At 38.5% G+C, this 21,456-nt stretch overlaps 1 protein-coding gene across 3 annotated transcripts in view; it reads right to left on the reverse strand.

The window, feature by feature from the left end:
* Positions 1 to 21,456, reverse strand: part of ICA1L (islet cell autoantigen 1 like) — a 79,182-nt gene that overhangs the window by 4,091 nt on the left and 53,635 nt on the right. For 2 of the 3 annotated variants that reach the window (XM_027590691.2, XM_027590692.2), the window contains exons 11-12: positions 12,011 to 12,265; positions 8,920 to 9,009 (exon numbers count right to left, since the gene is read on the reverse strand). In XM_027590691.2, coding sequence (XP_027446492.1) covers positions 8,920 to 9,009; positions 12,011 to 12,265 — 345 coding nt within the window. The remainder of the gene's footprint in view (positions 1 to 8,919; positions 9,010 to 12,010; positions 12,266 to 21,456) is intronic. The other variant, XM_027590693.2, reaches the window with a different exon arrangement.

The raw sequence follows: 21,456 nt of genomic DNA on the forward strand, positions 1-21,456 counted from the left end.
AGAAAATCCTTCTATCACATTAACATACCCAACAGTTCTCATTTCAGTTTACAGTTGTTTGTCTTTTCCATGTGCATTTTACAAATTTTTGATATGTATTTTATGGAATGCATTGTGTCTCAGATACAACTTCCTGTTAACCAACTCCCTCTCTCCTCCCTGTGGAGACTGGAAAATCCCATGTATCAGTAGTCTACAGGTTGTACTGTGCCAGAGATTTCAAGGATATACATTTAGGCTGAAGGCTAAAACTAGTAAAAGAATGCACAATGGCACAGTGAGTCATCTCAGAAGGCTAGGCTCTTGAGGGTTGAGGGGTCCAGTAGCAGCACTGAGACCCAGAGAACAATCTAAAGACCTAGATATGATATGAGAGACACAAGGGGCAGAGAATGGAAGGCAGTCATACTCAGAAGAATCTAAGGCAACCCTCTTTTACAAACATGGTTTCCCACTTTCTGCAGGTCAGAGGGCTGTAGTTTGTACTGTGGGGATTCCAAGCCTTAAAGAGCAGGGAGAATGAAAGGCTTCTCTGTGTGTCCACTTCTATTTCTAGGAGCCCCAAGTTAGTGATACCCACACAAGTTGTGGCCTTGAGTCCTCAGCACACTACCTGTTAATAGGTAATAATGGGCAAGTCATTTAACCTCACATTTAACCTCTTATTTCCTCATCTGTAAAGTAATAATCATTTAGCATTAAACCAGGATACCTGAGAGGGAACAGGAGGCCTATTAATAATTATGCTGGGGTGCCTGTGTGGTTCAGTTGGGTAAGCATCTGACTTTTGATTTTGGCTCAGGTCATGATCTCAGGCTTGTGAGATCCAGCCCTGCATCAGGCTCCATGCTCAGCAGGGAGTCTGCTTCTCTCCCTCTTCTCCTTCTGCCTCGCCCCCCCCACCATGCTCACTTGCTTTCTCTCTCAAAATAAATAAATAAAATCTTTTTAAAAAAATGATGCTGGAAGAAGCAAAAATCTCAAACAACCTTACACCTAAAGGAGCTGGGAAATGAACAAAACCCCAAGCCAGTAGAAGGAAATAATGAAGATTATACTAGAAATTAACAAAACAGAAACCAAAAAAATAATAAAACAGGTCAAACCAGGAGCTGGTTCTTTGAAAAGATCACAAAATTGATAAACCTTTGGCCAGACTTATCAAAGGACTCAAAATCAGAAATGAAAGAGAAGAAATAAACACCACAGAAAGGATTCTAAGAGACCATTATGAAAAATTATATGCCAACAAACTGGACAACCTAGAAGAAATGGATAAATTTGTAGAAATATATAATCTCCCAAAACAATCAGGAATAGGAAATTTTGAACAGACCAATTCCTAGAGATGAAATTGAATCAGTAATTTAAAAAAAATCCCAACAAACAAAAAGTCCAGGACCAGATGCCTTCACTGGCAAAGAGTTAATACCTATTCATCTCAAACTGTTCCAGAAAATACGAAAGGAAGGGAATCTTCCAAATTCATTCTATGAAGCCAGCATTACCCTGATACCAAAACCAAAAACATCACCAAAAAGAGACAACTACAGGCCATATCCCTGATGAACACAGATGTAAAAATCCTCAACAAAATACTAGCAAATCAAATCCAACAATACATTAAAAAAAAAATCACCATGATCAAGTGGGATTTATTCCTGGGATGCAAGGGTGAGTCAATATTTGCAAATCAATCAACGAGATACATCAAGAGAAAGGATAAAAGTCTTATCATTTCAATAGATGCAGAAAAAAATTTGACAAAGTCTAACATCCATTTAGGATAAAAACCCTCAATAAAGCAGGTCTAGATAGAGGGAACATACCTCAACATAATAAAGCCCTTAAATAAAAAACCCACAGCTAACACCATACTCAATGGGGAAAAACTGAGAGCTTTTCCCCTAAGGTCAGGAAGAAGACAAGGATGTCTGCTCTCACCACTTTTATTCAACATAGTAATAGAAGCCCTAGCCAGAGCAATAAGACAACAAAAAGAAATAAAAGGCATCCAAATTGTTAAGGAAGAAGTAAAATTTTCACTATTTGCAGATGACATGTACTATATATAGAAAATCTGGAAGACTCTACACCAAAAAAACTGCTAGAACTGATAAATTCAGTAAAGTTGAAGGATACAATATCAATGTACAGAAATTTGTTGCATTTCTATAGCTAATAAGCAAAAAGTGAAATTAAAACAATCCTATTTACATTTGCACTAAAAATAGTAAAATACTCAGGAATAAACTTAACCAAGGAGGTCGAAGACCTGTACTCTGAAAACTATAAAACACTGATAGAAGAAATTGAAGATGACACAAACAAATGGAAAGATACTCCATGCTCATGGGCTGGGAGACCAAATACTGTTAAATGTCCATACTACCCGAAGCAACCTACAGATTTAATGTAATCCCTATCAAAATACTAACAACACTTTTCACAGAACTTTGAACAAATAATGCTAAAATTTGTATGGAATCACCAAAGACCCTGAATAACCAAAACAATCTTGAAAAAGAACAAAACTGGAGGTATCACAATCCCAGATTTCAAGATATATTACAAAGCTAGTAATCAAAACAGTGTGGTACCAAAAAAAAAAAAAAAAAAGAGAGAAAACAGTATGGCACTGGCACAATAAACACATAGATCAATGGAACAGAATACAGAACCCAGAAATAAACCCACAATCATATGGTCCATTATGACAAAGGAGGCAAAAAATGCAATGGGGAAAAAGTCTCTTCAACAAATAGTGTTGTGAAAACTGGACCACTTTTTTATACCATACATAAAAATAAACTCAAAATGGATTAAAGACCTAAATGTGAGACCTAAAGCAATAAAAATCCTAGAAGAGGGCACAGGCAGTAATTTCTCTGACATTGGTCATAGCAACTTCTTTCTAGATAGGCCTCCTGAGGCAAGAGAAACAAAAGCAAATATAAACTATTGGGGCTACATCAAAATAAATCTTCTGCACAGCAAAGGAAACAATCAACAAAAAAGCCTACTGAATGGGATATGTGTCAATGATGTATCTGATAAAGGGTTCATATCCAGAATATATAAAAAACTTAAACAAATCAATACCTAAAAAACAAAGAATCTAATTAAAAATGGTCAGAAGACATGAATGGACATTTCTCCAAAGAAGACATCCAGACGGCCAACAGACACAAGAAGAGATGTTCAACATCACTCATCAGGGAAATGCAAATCAAAACCACAATGAGGTATTACCTCATACCTGTCAGAATGGCTAAAATCAAAAACACAAGAAACAAGTGTTGGGGGGCTGTAGAGAAAAAGGAACTCTTGTACACTGTTGGTGGGAATGCAAACTGGTACAGCCACTGTGGGAAATAGTGTGGAGGTTCCTCAAACAATTAGAAATAGAATTAGCATATGATCCAGTAATTCCACTACCAGATATTTACCCAAAGAGTATGAAAACACTAAACTGAAAAGATATATGCACCCCTATGTTAACTGCAGCATTATCTGCAATAGCCAAAGTGCAGAAACAGTCCAAGTGTCCATCAATAGATGAATGGATAAAGAAGATGTGGTGTGTGTGTGTGTGTGTGTGTGTGTGTGTGTGTGTGTGTGTGTGTGTGTGTGTGTGTGTGTAGAGATGTGGTGTGTGTGTGTGTGTGTGTGTGTGTGTGTGTGTGTGTGTGTGTGTGTGTGTAGATATATATATGGACTATGGAGTCGGCCATAAAGAAGAATGAAATCTTGGGGCACCTGGGTGGCTCATTTGGTTAAGCGTCTGCCTTTGGCTCAGGTCATGATCCCAGGGTCCTGGGATCGAGCCCCCTGTGGGGTTCCCTGCTCAGTGGAGAGCCTGTTTCTCCCTCTTCCTCTGCCCAACTGCCCCCCCGTTCATGCTCTCTCACTCTTTCTCGCTCTATCTCAAATAAATAAAATCTTTAAAACAAACAAAAAAAGAATGAAATCTTGCCATCTGCAACAACATTGATGGATATGGAGGGCATAATTCTAAGTGAAGTAAAGTCAGTCAGAGAAAGGTAAATACCATATAATTTTACTCACTGTGGAATTTAAGAAATAAATGAGCAAAGGAAAAAAGGGAAAGAGAAAATAACAGACTCTTAAATACAGAGAAATGGGGGTTACCAGAGGGAGCATGTAGGGGGATGGGTGAAATAGGTGAAGGGGATTAAGAGCACACTTATCATGATGAGCACTGAATGTTGTATGGAAGTGCTGAGTCACTATATTGTACACCTGAAACTAACAACACTGGATGTTGACTATACTAGAATTTTTTTAAAAGTAACTGAAAAAATAATTATACTGGAAGAATAGATGTCAACAAGGATATGTCATTCCTGTGGTCATTCCAGTAATACCTGACCTTCTTGGTGCAGCTGTGGAGAGGTTCTGATGAGTATTTGAAAATTCTACAGCATTTTACAAACATGGGATGGTTTTATATTCATCTGTCACAATGGAAAATGAAGGTCTTAGTTACATTATTTTCATGGGGCTCTCCTTGTGTGTATTTTTCTGGCCTCCAGAAACTCTTATGAAACAAAGAGCAAATGAATTATACTGAAATGTAATAAATGTATAGAAAAAAAGAGCCTAAATTAACTATTAATAGTTTTCATAAAGTAAAAGCAACTGTAAACAATATCAGTTCAAGAAACAGAAAAGACTACTCCTTAGAAGCTACCCTTGTGACACCCTTCCAGCCACTGTTCACACTCCAGCCAGCCAACACAGAGATAAATCCCATCTCAGGCTATTAGCAACAGTGTTGTGACAACATTCTTGTGTATATATTTTGGTAAACAAATGGATGCATTTCTCTTGGTTATGCACTTAGGAGTGGAAATTCTTGGTCTTGTGTATTATATGTATGTATGTTCAGTTTTAGTGAAATTACTAAACAGTTTTCCAAGTGGCGATGTGACCCTGCACACCCACAAGCACTGTCCACAAACTTGTCATCACATGGGATTTTCTATTTTTCATTTAAGCCATTTTGGTAGGTGGATAATGGAACTGCATACTGTTGTGTGTATGTGTTTTTTTTAAAGATTTTATTTAGTCATTTGACAAAGAGAGACACAGCGAGAGAGGGAACACAAACGGGGGGAGGAGTGGGAGAGGGAGAAGCAGGCTTCCCACTGAGCAGGGAGCCCGATGTGGGACTCGATCCCAGGATCCTGGGATCATGACCTGAGCTGAAGGCAGACACTTAACGACTGAGCCACCCAGGCACCCCCTGCATATGGGTTTTAAATTGCATTTCCTTAATGATTAATGAAGTGGGGTAACGAATTTGGGGGGTAATGAATTTTAAAGCTGTTAAGAATTTCAATTTTTATTAAATTGAAGCCTCAACAATCATAGGCAAATAGCAGCTTTCCCAGTACTTCTATTTCCCAACACTTCTTTCCCAATGTTCACTTATGAAATTTATTTTATAGTGATTAAACACAACTTTAGTTTTAGTGGGTTTTAGAAAAGAAAATTATAAATAGGCTGAATCCCAAAGGGACGGCTGTATTCTGAATTGGCTAGTGTGAATCTGTCATTTGCTTGGAGTTGATGGATTTTCCAATTGATTTATCCCAAAGTACTGGAAAGAATAGAATTCCAAGGGGCGCCTGGGTGGCTCAGTTGGTTAAGCGACTGCCTTCAGCTCAGGTCATGATCCCAGGGTCCTGGGATCGAGCCCGGCATCGGGCTCCCTGCTCAGCGGGAAGCCTGCTTCTCCCTCTCCCGCTCCCCCCGCTTGTGTTCCCTCTCTCTCTGTCTCTCTGTCTCTCTCTGTCAATAAATAAAATCTTTAAAAAAAAAAGAACAGAATTCCAAGATTCTACAATGATACATATCAACAAATAAAAAAAATGAGGGACAAGAGAAAGCTGTTCCATACAGTTAGAATGTCAACTAATAAATGTAGAAAGAATGAGGAAAGAGAAAACCACCATTTGGCAACAACCAGAGTAATAAGTATTTCATGCAAAGAATTATCAATGAATGCTAAATTAGTGGGTGAAACTTTGGCAGAAACAAGCCATTTACACAGTTTCAAATATTTTCCCACAAGATATTACAAAGGGAAAAATATAAGAGTAATTTTATAGTGCAGTCACCCAGGAGACACCATCTTAACCAACTGATCAAAATTAACATCACAAGCAATGGGACAATTCCGACATCATGTGCCTCCTGATATTAAGAAGGCACAACATCACTCCTGTTATGCTATTCCTGCCAAAATCCCTAACCTGAATCTAATTATGAAAAAAACATCAGATAAACCCAACTCGAGGAATATTCTACAAATTAATGGCCTCTATGCTATAGAGAAGTGAAGATGATGAAAGACCAAGATTTAGGAACTGTTCCAGATTAAAAACAATTAAAGAGACATGACACTAAATGCAATGTGGGAATCTGGATTGGATCCTGCATTAGGAAAGGAAAAAAAAAGTTCTCTTTTGTTATAAAAAACACCCGGGGCGCCTGGGTTGCTCAATTGGTTAAGCGCCTGCCTTTGGCTCAGGCTCAGGTCAATGATCCTGGAGTCCCCAGGATCGAGCCCCAAGTTGGGCTCCCTGCTCAGCGGGAAGTCTGCTTCTCCCTCTGCCCCTCACCTCGCTCATGCTCTCTCACAAATGAATAAAATCTTTAAAAAAAAAATTAGTGGGGCAATTGGCAAATCCGGATAAGATCTATAAATTAGATAATAGCACTATGATGATATTAATTTCCTGTCACATGCTACAACATGGATGAACCATGAAGACATTAGACTAAATGAAATAAGCCAGTCATGAAAAGACAAATACTGTATGAGGTACCTAGAGTAGTCAAATTCATAGAAACAGAAACTATAATGGTGGTTAGCAGAGGAAGGGGAAAGAGGATTTGTTGTTTAATGTTTGATAAAGTTTCAGATTTGCAAAATGAAAAAGCTCTGGAAATCTGTTTCACAACACTACGCATATACATAACATTACTGAACTGTTCACTTAAAAATGGTTAAGGTGGTAAATTTCGTTATGTGTTTCCTACTATAATAAAAATGCGGAGGGAGTGCTGTGGTTAGAAAATCATCATTTTTTTTACCACCCATCATAGTAAAGACTGAATCAGGCCAAAAGTAACACTGGATGCTAAATCTAAGTAGAAACTCTGATGACGAGTGGACTTGTGCACAAAGTGTCTCCTCACGGACTGCTGAGTAATTGCAAGAGAGGATAAAATAACATAAACTAGTAATTATTTAGGAGAAAAATTGGACAATGCTTTGGATGGGTGGTTAGAATTAACATCACCAATGAGGGAGAAATGGCGAGCATCAACTTTCAGATGTGAAACCCAGAGAGAGGAGTGTCACTGGTGCAGTACTCCAGGCAAGAATGAAGAACCTGAATTTAATCACAATAAAATTCAGATCAAACCGAAATAAGGAATATTCCATTAAAAACAAAGAAAAATGGAGCAGAATATAATAATATATTCTATTAAAATGCCCATGTTCAAAAAATCAAAGAAAAGCTGTGGAAATGTTTCAGATTAAAAGAGGCTAAAGAGACATGACAACTGAATATAAGCCCCTAGACTTGCTGTCCAGAGGGAGAAAGTGCTATAAGGGATATGACTGGGTCAGCTCACAAAACTGGAAGACAAATACATGGTAGATTATGGAAAAAGTATTATGTTAATATTAAGTTTCCTAAAGTTTACAACCATACTGTGGTTATGCAAGAGAATATACCAGTTCTTAGGAAATATACACTGAAGTATTTTGGGGTAAATGGTCATGATGTATGTAACTCACCCTCAAGTGGTTTGGAATAAAATAACACGCATTACACACATACACACGTCTACATAAAGCAAAATATTAACCGTAGATGAATCTGGATAAAGGATATACAGGTGTTCTTTGTGCTATTTTCACTTATGCAACACTTCTGTACATTTGAAGTTCTTTCCAACTAAAATTTTTAAAAATCAGTATCACTGACTAAGATTATTATGTATCTAAAATCCTGACAGTGTCTATTTTCTATGCATTACCATAACAACATGAACCAGTTCTGCAGATAACAATATGATGAGTACTCAATCAATGTTAGCAATTGCTATGTGCCAGGCCCTTTGCTAAATGCCTGAATGCACTGTTTGTCAATAGGCATCCTGTAATCAAAGAATACCTTCTATCCCTAATGGTATTATCCATTACCAACAAACCTTAACACAAAATATAAAAAATTAAAGTACACAATTTAGTTGACTATGACAAGCTCACAAGTTCTATTTAATTTTTTCCATGATGAGGGATAGCCAGGTATAACTTACATTTTATTTATTTGGTTAAAGACTTATTTTTAAAATTTTGTTTAAATTTTATTTTTTTATTTGTCAGAGAGCACAAGCAGGGGGAGTGGCAGGCAGAGGGAGAAGCAGACTCCCTGCTGAGCAAGGAGCCTGATGTGGAACTGGATCCCAGGACCCTGGGATCATGACCTGAGCCAAAGGCAGACACTTAACTGACTGAGCCACCATGCATCCTTATATATTTATTTGAGAGAGAGCGCAAGCGCGCGCTCACACAAGTTGGGGGAGGGGCAGAAGGAGAGGAAGAGAATCTCCCACAGACTCCCCACTGAGAGCAGAGCCTGGTGTAGGGCTTGATCTCACAACGCTGAGATCACGACCTGAGCCAAAATCAAAAGAGTTGGACGCTTAACCAACTGGGCCACCCAGGAGCCCCTATAACTTTCATTTTAATTTATTATTAACAAAATATTTTTCTGGACAATATGAGGCAAACTCTATAAAATCCTATTCTAAATTTATCTGCATTCAACTGATTGTTAATATAATGGCAAAGAATATAAATAAATAACTTACACTTTGTTAATTTCTTTGGACTCTGTGAAGGCACTGGCTGGTTGTCAGTGTGTGAAAGAGGAACTTCTAATCCCCCTTGCAAGGCCCAGCCTGGGGGAGGGAAGGAATTAGCCATTGTTAGTCAAGTAGGAAGCAGCATCAGAAAAAATATGAAAAGGTAAAAATAACTAATGAGTCCTCAATTCTATCAGGGTGAGATTCTACAATGTAAGACATAGAAGACACTTAAAATGTATCTGCAATTATGTATTTTAGTCAAATCATCTAAGTTTAGTTCCAGCTAGAATTAGACTTCCTTAGTTTTCAAAGTGGTTTTGAAATAAATACATAAGTTTTCTTTTCAAACAACTGCAAATAGATAAGGTATAGAAAGAATGTCTAAGGAGTTGGGAGAGAGGAAATAGACCTGCCAATTAGAATCTTGAAACCTTTAAGTATGTTTATACCCCTGGACTCAGTAATCCTATTTCTAGAAATTTATCTTAAGGAAATAATTTAAGTGAAGGAAAAAAAGTACACGTATGATTATGTTTATTGCAGCATATCTATGAAATGAAAAACTCATAACACTAAGGAAGGAATTATGGGAGATAAGCGTGACAAAATATCATGCGGTCATTAAAAAGTATCATTATGAATACTCTTAGTAATACTATTACTAAGACATGAAATGTTTGCCTGTAACATGAGAAATTATTTAGGCTATAATTAAAATACAGCACTAGAAATGAAATTAGATTGTCCTGCCTTCTACCTTCCTTGTACAGAAGAGCTCATTTGAGGCCAATGTTCTTACTTAGGGTTCCTAGAACATAGCTCTTTTAACTCAGGGCAGCTCACTTTCCTGGTTTACATTGCAGGAGAATAAGAAGACATAAAGAAAAGGCGAGTGAAGTAGGAAGAGTCCTGTAGTAGGAGGCAGAAGACCAGATTTTGGTTCCCTCTTAATTGTTGACTGCCTGGTGATCTTAAGCAAGACACTCATTAAACAGAGTATCAGCTGCCTCAGCCATTGCCTGGGAACATCCTGTCAGCCTGCAGGTGGGGACCAGAACAGATGCTCTGAGTGGTGAAGAAATACTGTTGATAATGTACTGCCAGGAAGGAAGAAAAGAATCCAGTGCTGCTAGAGATGTGGCACGTTAAGGAGAAAGAGCAGTAGGATTTCACGTGGAGAATGAATCTGTTTGTAAATCTGGGTAACTATTAGGCCAGTGATAATGCATATGAGTAATTGTTTTCTAAAATTTTATAGTAAAACATCTGAATTATCCTAGATAGAGTGCCTCTTTATCAAATAATACTGTATTCTTACTTTTAGGCTATTTAACAAATTCTTACTGAGTGCTTATTGAATTGCTATTTTATTTTTTGAGCTAAGTTTATGCTGCTGTCACAGAAGGAACAAAGATAAATCACCCCACAGGTCATGCCCTTGAGGTGCTTACAGATTGGATAAAGTATGATGGTCTTGCAGATACAGTATGAAGATAAGTATTTTAATACAAAGTACAATGCATTAAGATACTGTTAGGTGTTGTGAGCCATTTTCTCAGGGATAAAATCTACTAGGGGATGGAAGACCCCTGTCTGGGACAGAAGGAAAGATGAACTGTGATTCTAGTCATGAAAACAGAGCACTATGGGAGGCCAGAGGCGGGAGAAACCACGGACTGGGCAGGACTGAAGAAATAGTCAAGTGTTGGCCGCCATGGAGAAGACACTGGATTGGGAATCTAACACACAGGCTCAAGTCCACGCTCCATTACTGAACATCCTAAGTAAAAGCAGCAACACGAGCAACGATGTCTCAGAGGGATCTAAAAATAGTCAATATAGTTACAGAAAATGCTAAGTGTTTTGAAGTAAGCTAAGATAAGAGTGGAAATACAGGCACAAGTTTTATCCTAGAGCCCATAGTGCTTTTTTTTTTCCCTTTCCAAAGTATTTATTTTAAATCCTCTGCATGTGAAGTCAATAATTCCACCTGCAACAGTGCACAACTTCAGGGGCATCATGCATTTTGTGCAACTCAATGGTTCTGTGATATTGTGCTACACACAGGGGATATTAGGACATGCAATAAAGGACATTCTCTGCCTTCGTGATTCTTAAAACCTCACGGAAGGGCATGGACATAAATAAGGTCGCTATCAAATAAATGAAACACTGTAAAGATATAACCGGAAATGATGAGTGAGCCAGAAACTGAAGGATGAGGGAAAGATAAAGAGTTGAATGAAGGAGGGCATGCGGGCAAATGTCCTGGGGCACAAGCACTGTGAAGCATACTTGTCACTGAAAGCAGAGTGCTGACGTCAGAATCTGCCTCTTGGAGAAAGAACTTGGGGAAGCATGGAAGGTGACCTGGGATTTGGGCGACCTGGTAGGAGGCCTCTTGCAGCAGCCCAGGAAACCAAATAAGGCTCTAAATGCCTCTGGTAATAGAGGTAGAAAGGAGGAATGTGAAACTGGAGACATGTTTTAGAAATAGAATTGACAGTACTTAGCAACCAGTGTGGAAGTGGGTTTGAACAAAAGGACTCTGAAGGTGCTAGGTTGGACACAGGCTGGTGGGGCAGTAGGTCAGTAGAGGGAGTCCCTGACATAGAAGCAAAGCAGGTGACCCTTAGGAAAACACCCTGCCCAGCTTTCTACCACCATCCTCCAGGCCTGCTGCCTTGCCCGGGACGCTGCCGTGGAACGATCCTTGTCTACTAGAACGCATGGGAAGAGAAAACACCAAGCTCGGCTAGATGGAAGAAATGGTATCGCCTGCCCTACACAGGGGTAACTTAGCAGGGCAAGTTTAAAACAAGACCCTGATTTTCTATGTAGAGAAGACTTCTGGGCAAGTCAATGTACAAAGTGTGGGGTTTGGCAGAGGGAGCAGGACAGCAGCTCTTGTTTCACGCCCGTCGATATACTCCAGTGGTAATATTTTTTATTTTTTCAGGTGAGACACAGATTTCATCTAGTAGTACTGAAGTTAAATCAATATCCTTGTTGATTTTAGCATCCACATACACATAGTTTTGCTTCACAAAGATAAAGTCAGTCATGAGTGTCTAAATGTTTCATAGGCACTTACTGTTAAAAGCTCCGGCAGCATGAAGGCCAAGGTCAAAGAGCTGTGAAGGAAGGAATCGTGAGGAATGAGCAAGAGGCTCAGACCCCACAGCAGGCTCCCGCAACATGAAGCTGGCGCCAGGGCTCCCAAAGGCAGTCTGGCATTCTTGGGTAAATTCACCAGTACTTGAAGAACCAGGACTTAGAAGGTTGTTGAGAAATGAGAATTCCCTCTCAAAATCATCTTCCAGTGAATCTATAGGTAAATCTTTTGCAACTGTTGAGTGAAAATAAAAAGAATGGCTTTTTTCTTTTTGAGGAAATGAGAGTAGGACATGGAACAAATCAAATTTGTTTCATTGTTCTCATACATTAATGTAATTTTTGAAAGGTTTTAAAACAATTTATAATGAACAACTAAACTGATTGGAAGTTTATGAGAAATTATTTCTAATTGCGTAGGCTAGTCTCTAGAAATTGTTCCAAGGACACACATGAGGAAACATTTACTCAAGACAATCTATTAAAATTCAGACTATGGTATTTGAACTAAGAATCACTCCCTTCCTACCACCATCCCAATTCAGCACAATGGAAATTCAACTCTAGACCTGTGCGGCCAAAAATATAAGGCTCCCTTCTCCCCCCAGTTGTGTTCCCAGGAGGGGCAGGATGTCAGCATTACCCATCCTGTCCTGAGTAACTTGTTGGCTAAGTCTGGGCAGTGCAGTCAAGAGGTGCAAGCTCCCATTTCCCACCCAGATAACAAGACCACAGTCATAAGATGGAGATTCTGATTTGAGTCTCAAAAGGATGGGGGGAGGGGGAGAATTTGAAGAAAAAATGGATATTTCCCAAATTTCTTGAAAACATCAATGTACTCGGGCGCCTGGGTGGCTCAGATGGTTAAGCATCTGCCTTCGGCTCAGGTCATGATCCCGAGGTCCTGGGATCGAGTCCCGCATCGGGCTCCCTGCTCCTTGGGAGCCTGCTTCTCCCTCTGCTTCTCTCTCTCTCTCTCTCTCCCCCCCCCGTCTCTCATGAATAAATAAATAAAATCTTTAAAAAAAAAAAAAAGAAAACATCAATGTACTCGTTCAACAAGCTTAATAAAACCGAAGTAGAATCAATATAAAGAGATCCATATCTAGATACATCATAGGCAAACCACTGAAAGTCAAAGAAAATCCCCACATTCATAGACTGGAAGAATCAATATTGTCCAGATGGCAATTAACTCCAAATTGATGTATGAATTCAACATAATACCTATCAAAATCCCAGTAGGCTTTTTTGGATAGAAATTGACAAGATGATTGTAAAATTTTTATGGAAATGCAAAGGAGCTAGAATAGCCAAAACAATTTGGAAGAAAAAAAAAAGAACAATGCTGTTGGACTTATGCCACCTAATTTCAAAATTTCCTATAAAGCCACAATAATCAAGATAATATGGTACTGACCAAGGACAGATATACAGATCAGTGGAACAGAAACTAGAATCCAGAAACACAACCTTACATTTTTTTTTGGTCACTGGATTTTAACAAAAATGCCAAGAAAATTCAATGGAGAAAGGACTGTCCTTTCAATAAATGGTACTGGAACAACTGGATGTGCATATGCAATAAACAAAAACAAAAATTAAGGGGCGCCTGGGTGGTTCAGTCGTTAAGTGCCTGCCTTCAGCTCAGTTCATGATCCCAGGGTCCTGGGATCGAGCCGCACATCGGGCTCCCTGCTGAGCTTCTCCCTCTCCCAGTCCCCCTGCTTGTGTTCCCTCTCTCACTGTCTATCAAATAAATAAATAAAATCTTTAAAAAAAAATCAAAAGACTTACCTACCTCACACCATAAACACCAATTAACTCAAAATGATCACAGTCCTACATATAAGAACTAAAATTATAAAACTTCAAGAGGAACACATAAGAGAAAATCTTCATGACTTTGGGTAGGGAGAGTTTCTACATAGGATACCAAAAGAACATACAAGAAAAAAAATAAGTTGAACTTCATAAAATTTTTAAAATTTTGTTTCAAGAGGCAAGATTAAGAAAATAAGACTGGGATATATTTACGAGTCATATATCTGACAAAGAACTTGCACCAAGAATAAAGAAATCTTGCAACTTAATAATAAGGTAAATGACCCAAATCTGCCTTTGGCTTGGGTCATGGTCCCAAGGTCCTCAGATCAAGCCCCGCATCGGGCTCCCTGCTCCATGGGAAGCCTGCTTCTCCCTCTCCCACTCCCCCTGCTTGTGTTCCCTCTCTTGCTGTGTCTCTCTCTGTCAAATAAATAACAAATTTTTGAAAGAAAAAAAAATAGGCAAATAGGTCTTCATAGATTTGTCAACAAAGAAGATATATGGATGGCCAATAGACACAGGAGAAGATACTCAACATCATAAATCACTGGAGAAATGCAATTGAAGCTACAAATTAAAAGCACTAGAATGTACATGTTAAAAAGACAATACCAAATGTTGACAAAGACATGGAAAAACTAAACACCTCATTCTTTGCTAGTGGGAATGAAATGGTAGTAGAGCCATTTTGAAAAAACAGTTTGGCAGTTCCTTAAAAAGATAAACTCAAATTTACCACATAATCTAGCAATTCCACTCCTAGGAATCTAACCAAGAAAAATGAAATCTTAGGTCCATACTCGGGTAAGTATTTGAATGTTCATAGAAGCAACAATATTGTAATAGCCAAAAACTGTAAGTAAGCCAAATGTCCATCAACTGGTAAATGGATAAATATAATGTGGTATATCCATACAATGGAATACAATCATGAATAAAAAGTAAGGAATCAGAGTTAGCAAAATGCAGCATATACATATAATGGAATATTATCTAGCCTTATAAAGGAAGGAAATTCTGCAACATGCCACAATATGGACGAACCTTGAGGACATTATGCTAAGTGAAATAAGCCAGTCACAAAAAGACAAATACTATATGATTCCACGTACATGACGTACTTGGAATAGTCAAAATCGTAGAGACAGAAAGGAGAATGTTGGGTGTTGGGGGCTGGGCAGAGATGGGGTGATGGGGAATTATCGTTTAATGGATATAGACTTTCAGTTTTATAATGAAAAGAGTTACAGAGCTGGATGATGGTGATGGTTGAATCTTATGTATTTAATACCACTGAATTGTACACTTAAAACAAGATGGTAAATTTTATGTGTATTTTACAATTAAAAATTTAAGGAAAAAAAAAGTAATGAACTACTGCTATATGCAACACATGGATGAATCTAGAAAAACATTAGCCTTAATGGAAGACATCTAAAGCCAAACACAAGACTACCTTTTGTACAATTTCAGTCTAGGAAAGGGAAATTATTTATAGAGACAGAAATCAGATTAATAACCTCCTAAGCCTTAGAGTTGAGAGTGAGGATTGTAAACAAGTATGAGAGAATGTGGGGAAATATTCTAATATTCAGTGTGGTGACTGATGCACAAATCTATAAATTTAATAAAATCACTGAATTTTACATTTAGAATAGGTAATTTTTTTTAAAGATTTATTTATTTGAGAGAGAGAGAGTACATGAGAGTGGGGAGGGTCAGAGGGAGAAGCAGGCTCCTCGCTGAGCAGGGATCCTGATGTGGGACTCGATCCCGGGACTCCGGGATCATGACCTGAGCCGAAGGCAGTCGCTTAACCAACTGAGCCACCCAGGCGCCCCTGGAATAGGTAATTTTTTAAACTTACATCTCAATAAAGCTCTTAAAAAAAATCAAGAGATTTTATACAAGTCTATGCAAATAAATCTGACAATCTAGACAAAATAAAAATTTTCTAAATTTTTATTTAGAAAAATAAAAATTTTCTAAATTTTTATTTAGAAAAATAAAATTTACTAAAATTGATCCCAGTACATATAAAAAGGTTAAATAGACCAATTTCCATAAATATTTATCCCAGTCATCTTATTTTCTTAATTATGCTTCTTGAAACACAAAATTTTTAAAATCTATTTTTTTGATACAATTTCTATAGAGAAGAAAACACAAAAAAGTACCAGGCCTAAATGTTTTCACAGGGAAATCAACAGCAATGCAAAAATAGTAAATAAAATATCAACAAATTAATGCACAGTGACAAAGTGGGACTTATAACTGGAATGCAAAGATGGTGTAATATCAGGAAACCTATTAATACAGCTCATCATATTAATACAGTTAAGAAGAAAAATCAAATAATTGCCTGCATAGATACTGAAAAAGCTGTTGGCAAAATTCAACAACGATTCCTAATAAAAACTCTTCAGAAATTAGAAATATATGGATACTTCTTTAACTTGACAAAACATATACCGCATATCAAAAACCAACATCCTAATTAATTCAGAAACATTATAGGAACTTGCACTAAAATCAGGAAATGCCCACCACTATTTAACATTGTTCTGGAGGTAGTAACTAATGCAATTAAACCAAAGAAATCAATTACAGTAACAAGAATTGGTAGAGAAAGAACAGGGTTATCTCTTATTTGCAAATGACATGTTGGTATACCTGGAAAACCCTAGACAATCAATGATAAAACTAACTCAAACTAAAAAAATTCAGCAAGGTAGCAGCATATAATATTAACATGCAAAAAATCAATAGCAATTATATACACAAAATAATAACCAGTTAAAAATACAATGGAAAAGGGGCACCTGGCTGCCTCAGTTGGTACACAACATGTGACTCTTGATCTCATGATCGTGAGTTCGAGCCCGACGTTGGGCATAAAGATTACTTAAAATAGATATATATTACACATATATATGTATATAAGACATATATATGTATATATGTATATGAAAAGAAATATAAATATACATATGAAAAGAAAACCTCATTTATAATGGCAACAAAAAAATAAAATACTTAGAAATAATAAGAACTCCTCAAATCCTCTATGAAAAAAACCATATAAAAGATATACAAGGAAATTTTAACAAATAGAAAAATGTCCCTTGTTTCTGGTCAGGATGTCTAAGCACCATCAGGCTGTCAGTTCTTCACATTTAATGTGATCACCATAAAGGTAACAATGAGCCTTTTTATGGAGCTAGACAATACGATATAAAGTTTATATTGAAAAATAAACATGCAAGAACAGCGAAGAAAATGATGAAAAGGATACTAGCCCTCCCGGATATAAAAACACAAAAGAAAGTTTCTGTAATTAAAACCACATGGCGGGGGCGGAGCAAGATGGCGGAGGAGTAGGAGACCTAGATTTTGTCTGGTCTCAGGAATTCAGCTGAATAGGGATCAAACCATTCTGAACACCTACGAACTCAACAGGAGATCGAACAGGAGAGTAGCAACAACTCTCTGAACAGAGAAGCGACCACTTACTGGAAGGTAGGACGTGCGGAGAAGTGAATCCGAGGCGATATTCGGGAGGATAAACGGCGGGGGAGGGGCCTCCGCCGGCCGCTTCTGGCAAGTGCTAGAGCCGCGGAGCACAAAATCGGACCTTTTAAAAGTTGGCTCGGCGGAGGGACGTCGCTGCAGTGGCTAAGCGGGGGGTGGAATCCTCCCGGGACAGTGTGGTCTCAGGACCCTTGGGGTCACAGAGAGACCGGGGGTGCCTGAGTGCGGCAGAGCTCCCAGGTGTCGGGGCGGGGAAGCCGGCTGCAGATACGGAGCAGAGTCGCGGGCTCTCAGCTCGGGGTTGCCATAAACTGTGATCTGCGGCCCAGTCGGGGCACGGCTCCCCCAGCAAGGACCCAACAAGCAGCAGATCCGGGGAGACTCCCCTTCCTTCCCGGGGAGGAGCGGTACGGGAGCGCACTGCAGGGATCTGCTGGGTTTGGAGACTCCGAGCGGGGTCGGGTGCCAGAGATAGCAACGCTCGATCGCGGGCCGGGTGAGCATGGAGAGCGGCCGGAGACCGGGGACACGGGAGTGACTGCTTTTCTCTGGGGGCGCACTGAGGAGTGGGGCCCTGAGTTCTCGGCTCCTCCGGGCGGAGACTGGGAGGCCGCCATTTTCGCCCTGGTCCTCCAGAGCTGTGCCGAGAGCTTGCAGGGAACAAAAGCTCCTGAGAGCAAACTGGAGCAGCTTCCTTAGCCCGGACCGACAAGGGCGGGGCAATTCCGCCTCCGGCAAAGACATTTGGAAACCACAGCAACAGGCCCCTCCCCCAGAAGATCAACACAAACAGCCAGCAAGCCAAGACCAAGTTGATCGATCAAGGAGAATAGGAGAACTCCAGCGCTAGGGGAATACTGCACATAGATTCATGGCTTCTTTTTTTTTTTTTTTTTTTTTTTTTTTTTTACCATGATTCATTATTTCATCAAAGTTAATTTTTGTTGACTTTTTTTTATTTTTCTTTTTCCCTTTTTCAACCAACATCTTATAAATCCCTTTTTTTAAAAAAAAAAAACATTTTTTTTTTTTCATTTTTAGAGTCATATTTTATCCCTTCATAGTAGTTATCCTTGTTTTTGGCATATATATATAAGTTGTTCTCTCTTTAAAATTTTGAGGTACAGTTTCTTCTAACAGATCAAAATATACCCTAAATCACTAGTGTATGGCTTTGTTCTAGTCTCCTGCCTGATCACATTCTCTCCCTTTTTCCTTTTTTTTTTTTTTTCCTTAAATCTTCTTTCTTTTTTCAAACAACTTATCTTACCAAGTCCTTTTATAAAATCTTTTATAATTTTCATCTTTACAGTCATCTTCCATCCCTTCATTGTATCAACCCTTATTTTGTACATATATGTCTTTCTTCCTTTAAAATTTTAGGAGGCACTTTTTTCTAGCAGACCAAAATACGCCCAAAATCTAGTGTGTGGCACTGATCTATGCACTAGCCTGATCATATTTGATCATATTCTGCCTTTTTTGAATTGTTTTGTTTTTGTTTTTATCTTTTTTTTCTTTTTCTTTTCTTTTTCTCTTTCTTTTTTCTTTCTTTCCCTTTCTTTTCCCCTGGTTTCAGGTCTTTTCTGATTTGTATACAGTATATTTGCTGGGGACGTAGTAAACCTGTTAGCCTTTTGTTCTCTCATTCATCTATTCTCCTCTGGACAAAATGACAAGACGAAAGAAATCACCTCAGCAAAAAGAACAAGAGGTAGTACCGTCAGCCAGGGACCTACTCAATACGGACATTAGTACGATGTCGGACCTAGAGTTCAGAATCATGACTTTAAAGATACTAGCTGGGCTTGAAAAAAGCGTGGAAGTTATTAGAGAAACCCTTTCTGGAGAAATAAAAGAACTAAAATCTAACCAAATCGAAATCAAAAAGGCTATTGATGAGGTGCAATCAAAAATGGGGGCACTAAATGCTAGGATAAATGAGGCAGAAGAGAGAATCAGCGATATAGAAGACCAAATGATAGAAAATAAAGAGGCTGAGAAAAAGAGAGAGAAACAACTACAGGATCACGAGGGCAGAATTCGAGAGATAAGTGATACGATAAGACGAAACAACATTAGAATAATTGGGATCCCAGAAGAAGAAGAGAGAGAGAGAGGGGCAGAAGGTATATTGGAGCAAATTATAGCAGAGAACTTCCCTAATGTGAGGAAGGAAACAGGCATTAAAATCCAGGAGGCACAGAGAACCCCTCTCAAAATCAATAAAAATAGGTCAACACCCCGACATCTAATAGTAAAACTTACGAGTCTCAGAGACAAAGAGAAAATCCTGAAAGCAGCTCGGGAGAAGAGATATGTAACCTACAATGGTAGAAACATTAGATTGGCAACAGACCTATCCACAGAGACCTGGCAGGCCAGAAAGGACTGGCAAGATATCTTCAGAGCACTAAACGAGAAAAATATGCAGCCAAGAATACTATATCCAGCTAGGCTATCATTGAAAATAGAAGGAGAGATAAAAAGCTTCCAGAACAAACAAAAACTAAAGGAATTTGCAAACACGAAACCAGCCCTCCAAGAAATATTGAGAGGGGTCCTCTAAGCAAAGAGAGAACCTAAAAGCAGCAAAGAGCAGAAACGAACACAGACAACAGACAGTTAACAGTCACCTTACAGGTAATACAATGGCAGTAAATTCATACCTTTCAATAGTTACCCTGAATGTAAATGGGCTAAATGCCCCAATCAAAAGACACAGGCTATCAGATTGGATTAAAAAACAAGACCCATCAATATGCTATCTGCAAGAGACTCATTTTACACCCAAAGACACCCCCAGATTGAAAGTGAGGGGGTGGAAAACCATTTACCATGCTAATGGACACCAAAAGAAAGCTGGGGTGGCAATCCTTATATCAGACAAACTAGATTTTAAAACAAAGACTGTAATAAGAGATGAGGAAGGACACTATATCCTACTTAAAGGGTCTATCCAACAAGAAGATCTAACAATTGTAAATATCTATGCCCCGAACATGGGAGCAGCCAATTATATAAGCCAATTAATAACAAAAGCAAAGAAACACATTGACAACAATACAATAATAGTGGGGGATTTTAACACCCCCCTGACTGAAATGGACAGATCATCTAAGCAAAAGATCAACAAGGAAATAAAGATATTAAATGACACACTGGACCAAATGGACTTCACAGACATATTCAGAACATTCCATCCCAAAGCAACGGAATACACATTCTTCTCTAGTGCCCATGGAACATTCTCCAGAATTGATCACATCCTAGGTCACAAATCAGGTCTCAATCGGTACCAAAAGATTGGGATCATTCCCTGCATATTTTCAGACCACAATGCTTTGAAACTAGAACTCAACCACAAGAGGAAAGTCGGAAAGAACTCAAATACATGGAGGCTAAAGAGCATCCTACTAAAGAATGAATGGGTCAACCAAGAAATTAAAGAAGAATTAAAAAAATTCATGGAAACCAATGAAAATGAAAACACAACTGTTCAAAATCTTTGGGATACAGCAAAGGCAGTCCTGAGAGGAAAGTATATAGCAATACAAGCCTTTCTCAAGAAACAAGAAAGGTCTCAAATACACAACCTAACCCTACATCTAAAGGAGCTGGAGAAAGAACAGCAAAGAAAGCCTAAACCCAGCAGGAGAAGAGAAATCATAAAGATCAGAGCAGAAATCAATGAACTAGAAACCAAAAGAACAGTAGAACAGATCAACGAAACTAGGAGCTGGTTCTTTGAAAGAATTAACAAGATTGATAAACCCCTGGCCAGACTGATCAAAAAGAAAAGAGAAATGACCCAAATCAACAAAATCATGAATGAAAGAGGAGAGATCACAAGCAACACCAAAGAAATACAAACAATTATAAGAACATATTATGAGCAACTCTATGCCAACAAATTAGATAACCTGGAAGAAATGGGTGCATTCCTAGAGATGTATCAACTACCAAAATTGAACCAGGAAGAAATAGAAAACCTGAACAGACCTATAACCACTACGGAAATTGAAACAGTCATCAAAAATCTCCCAAGAAACAAAAGCCCAGGGCCAG

This window comes from Zalophus californianus, chromosome 3 (genome assembly GCF_009762305.2).
Source record: "Zalophus californianus isolate mZalCal1 chromosome 3, mZalCal1.pri.v2, whole genome shotgun sequence".
Classification (NCBI taxonomy): domain Eukaryota; kingdom Metazoa; phylum Chordata; class Mammalia; order Carnivora; family Otariidae; genus Zalophus; species Zalophus californianus.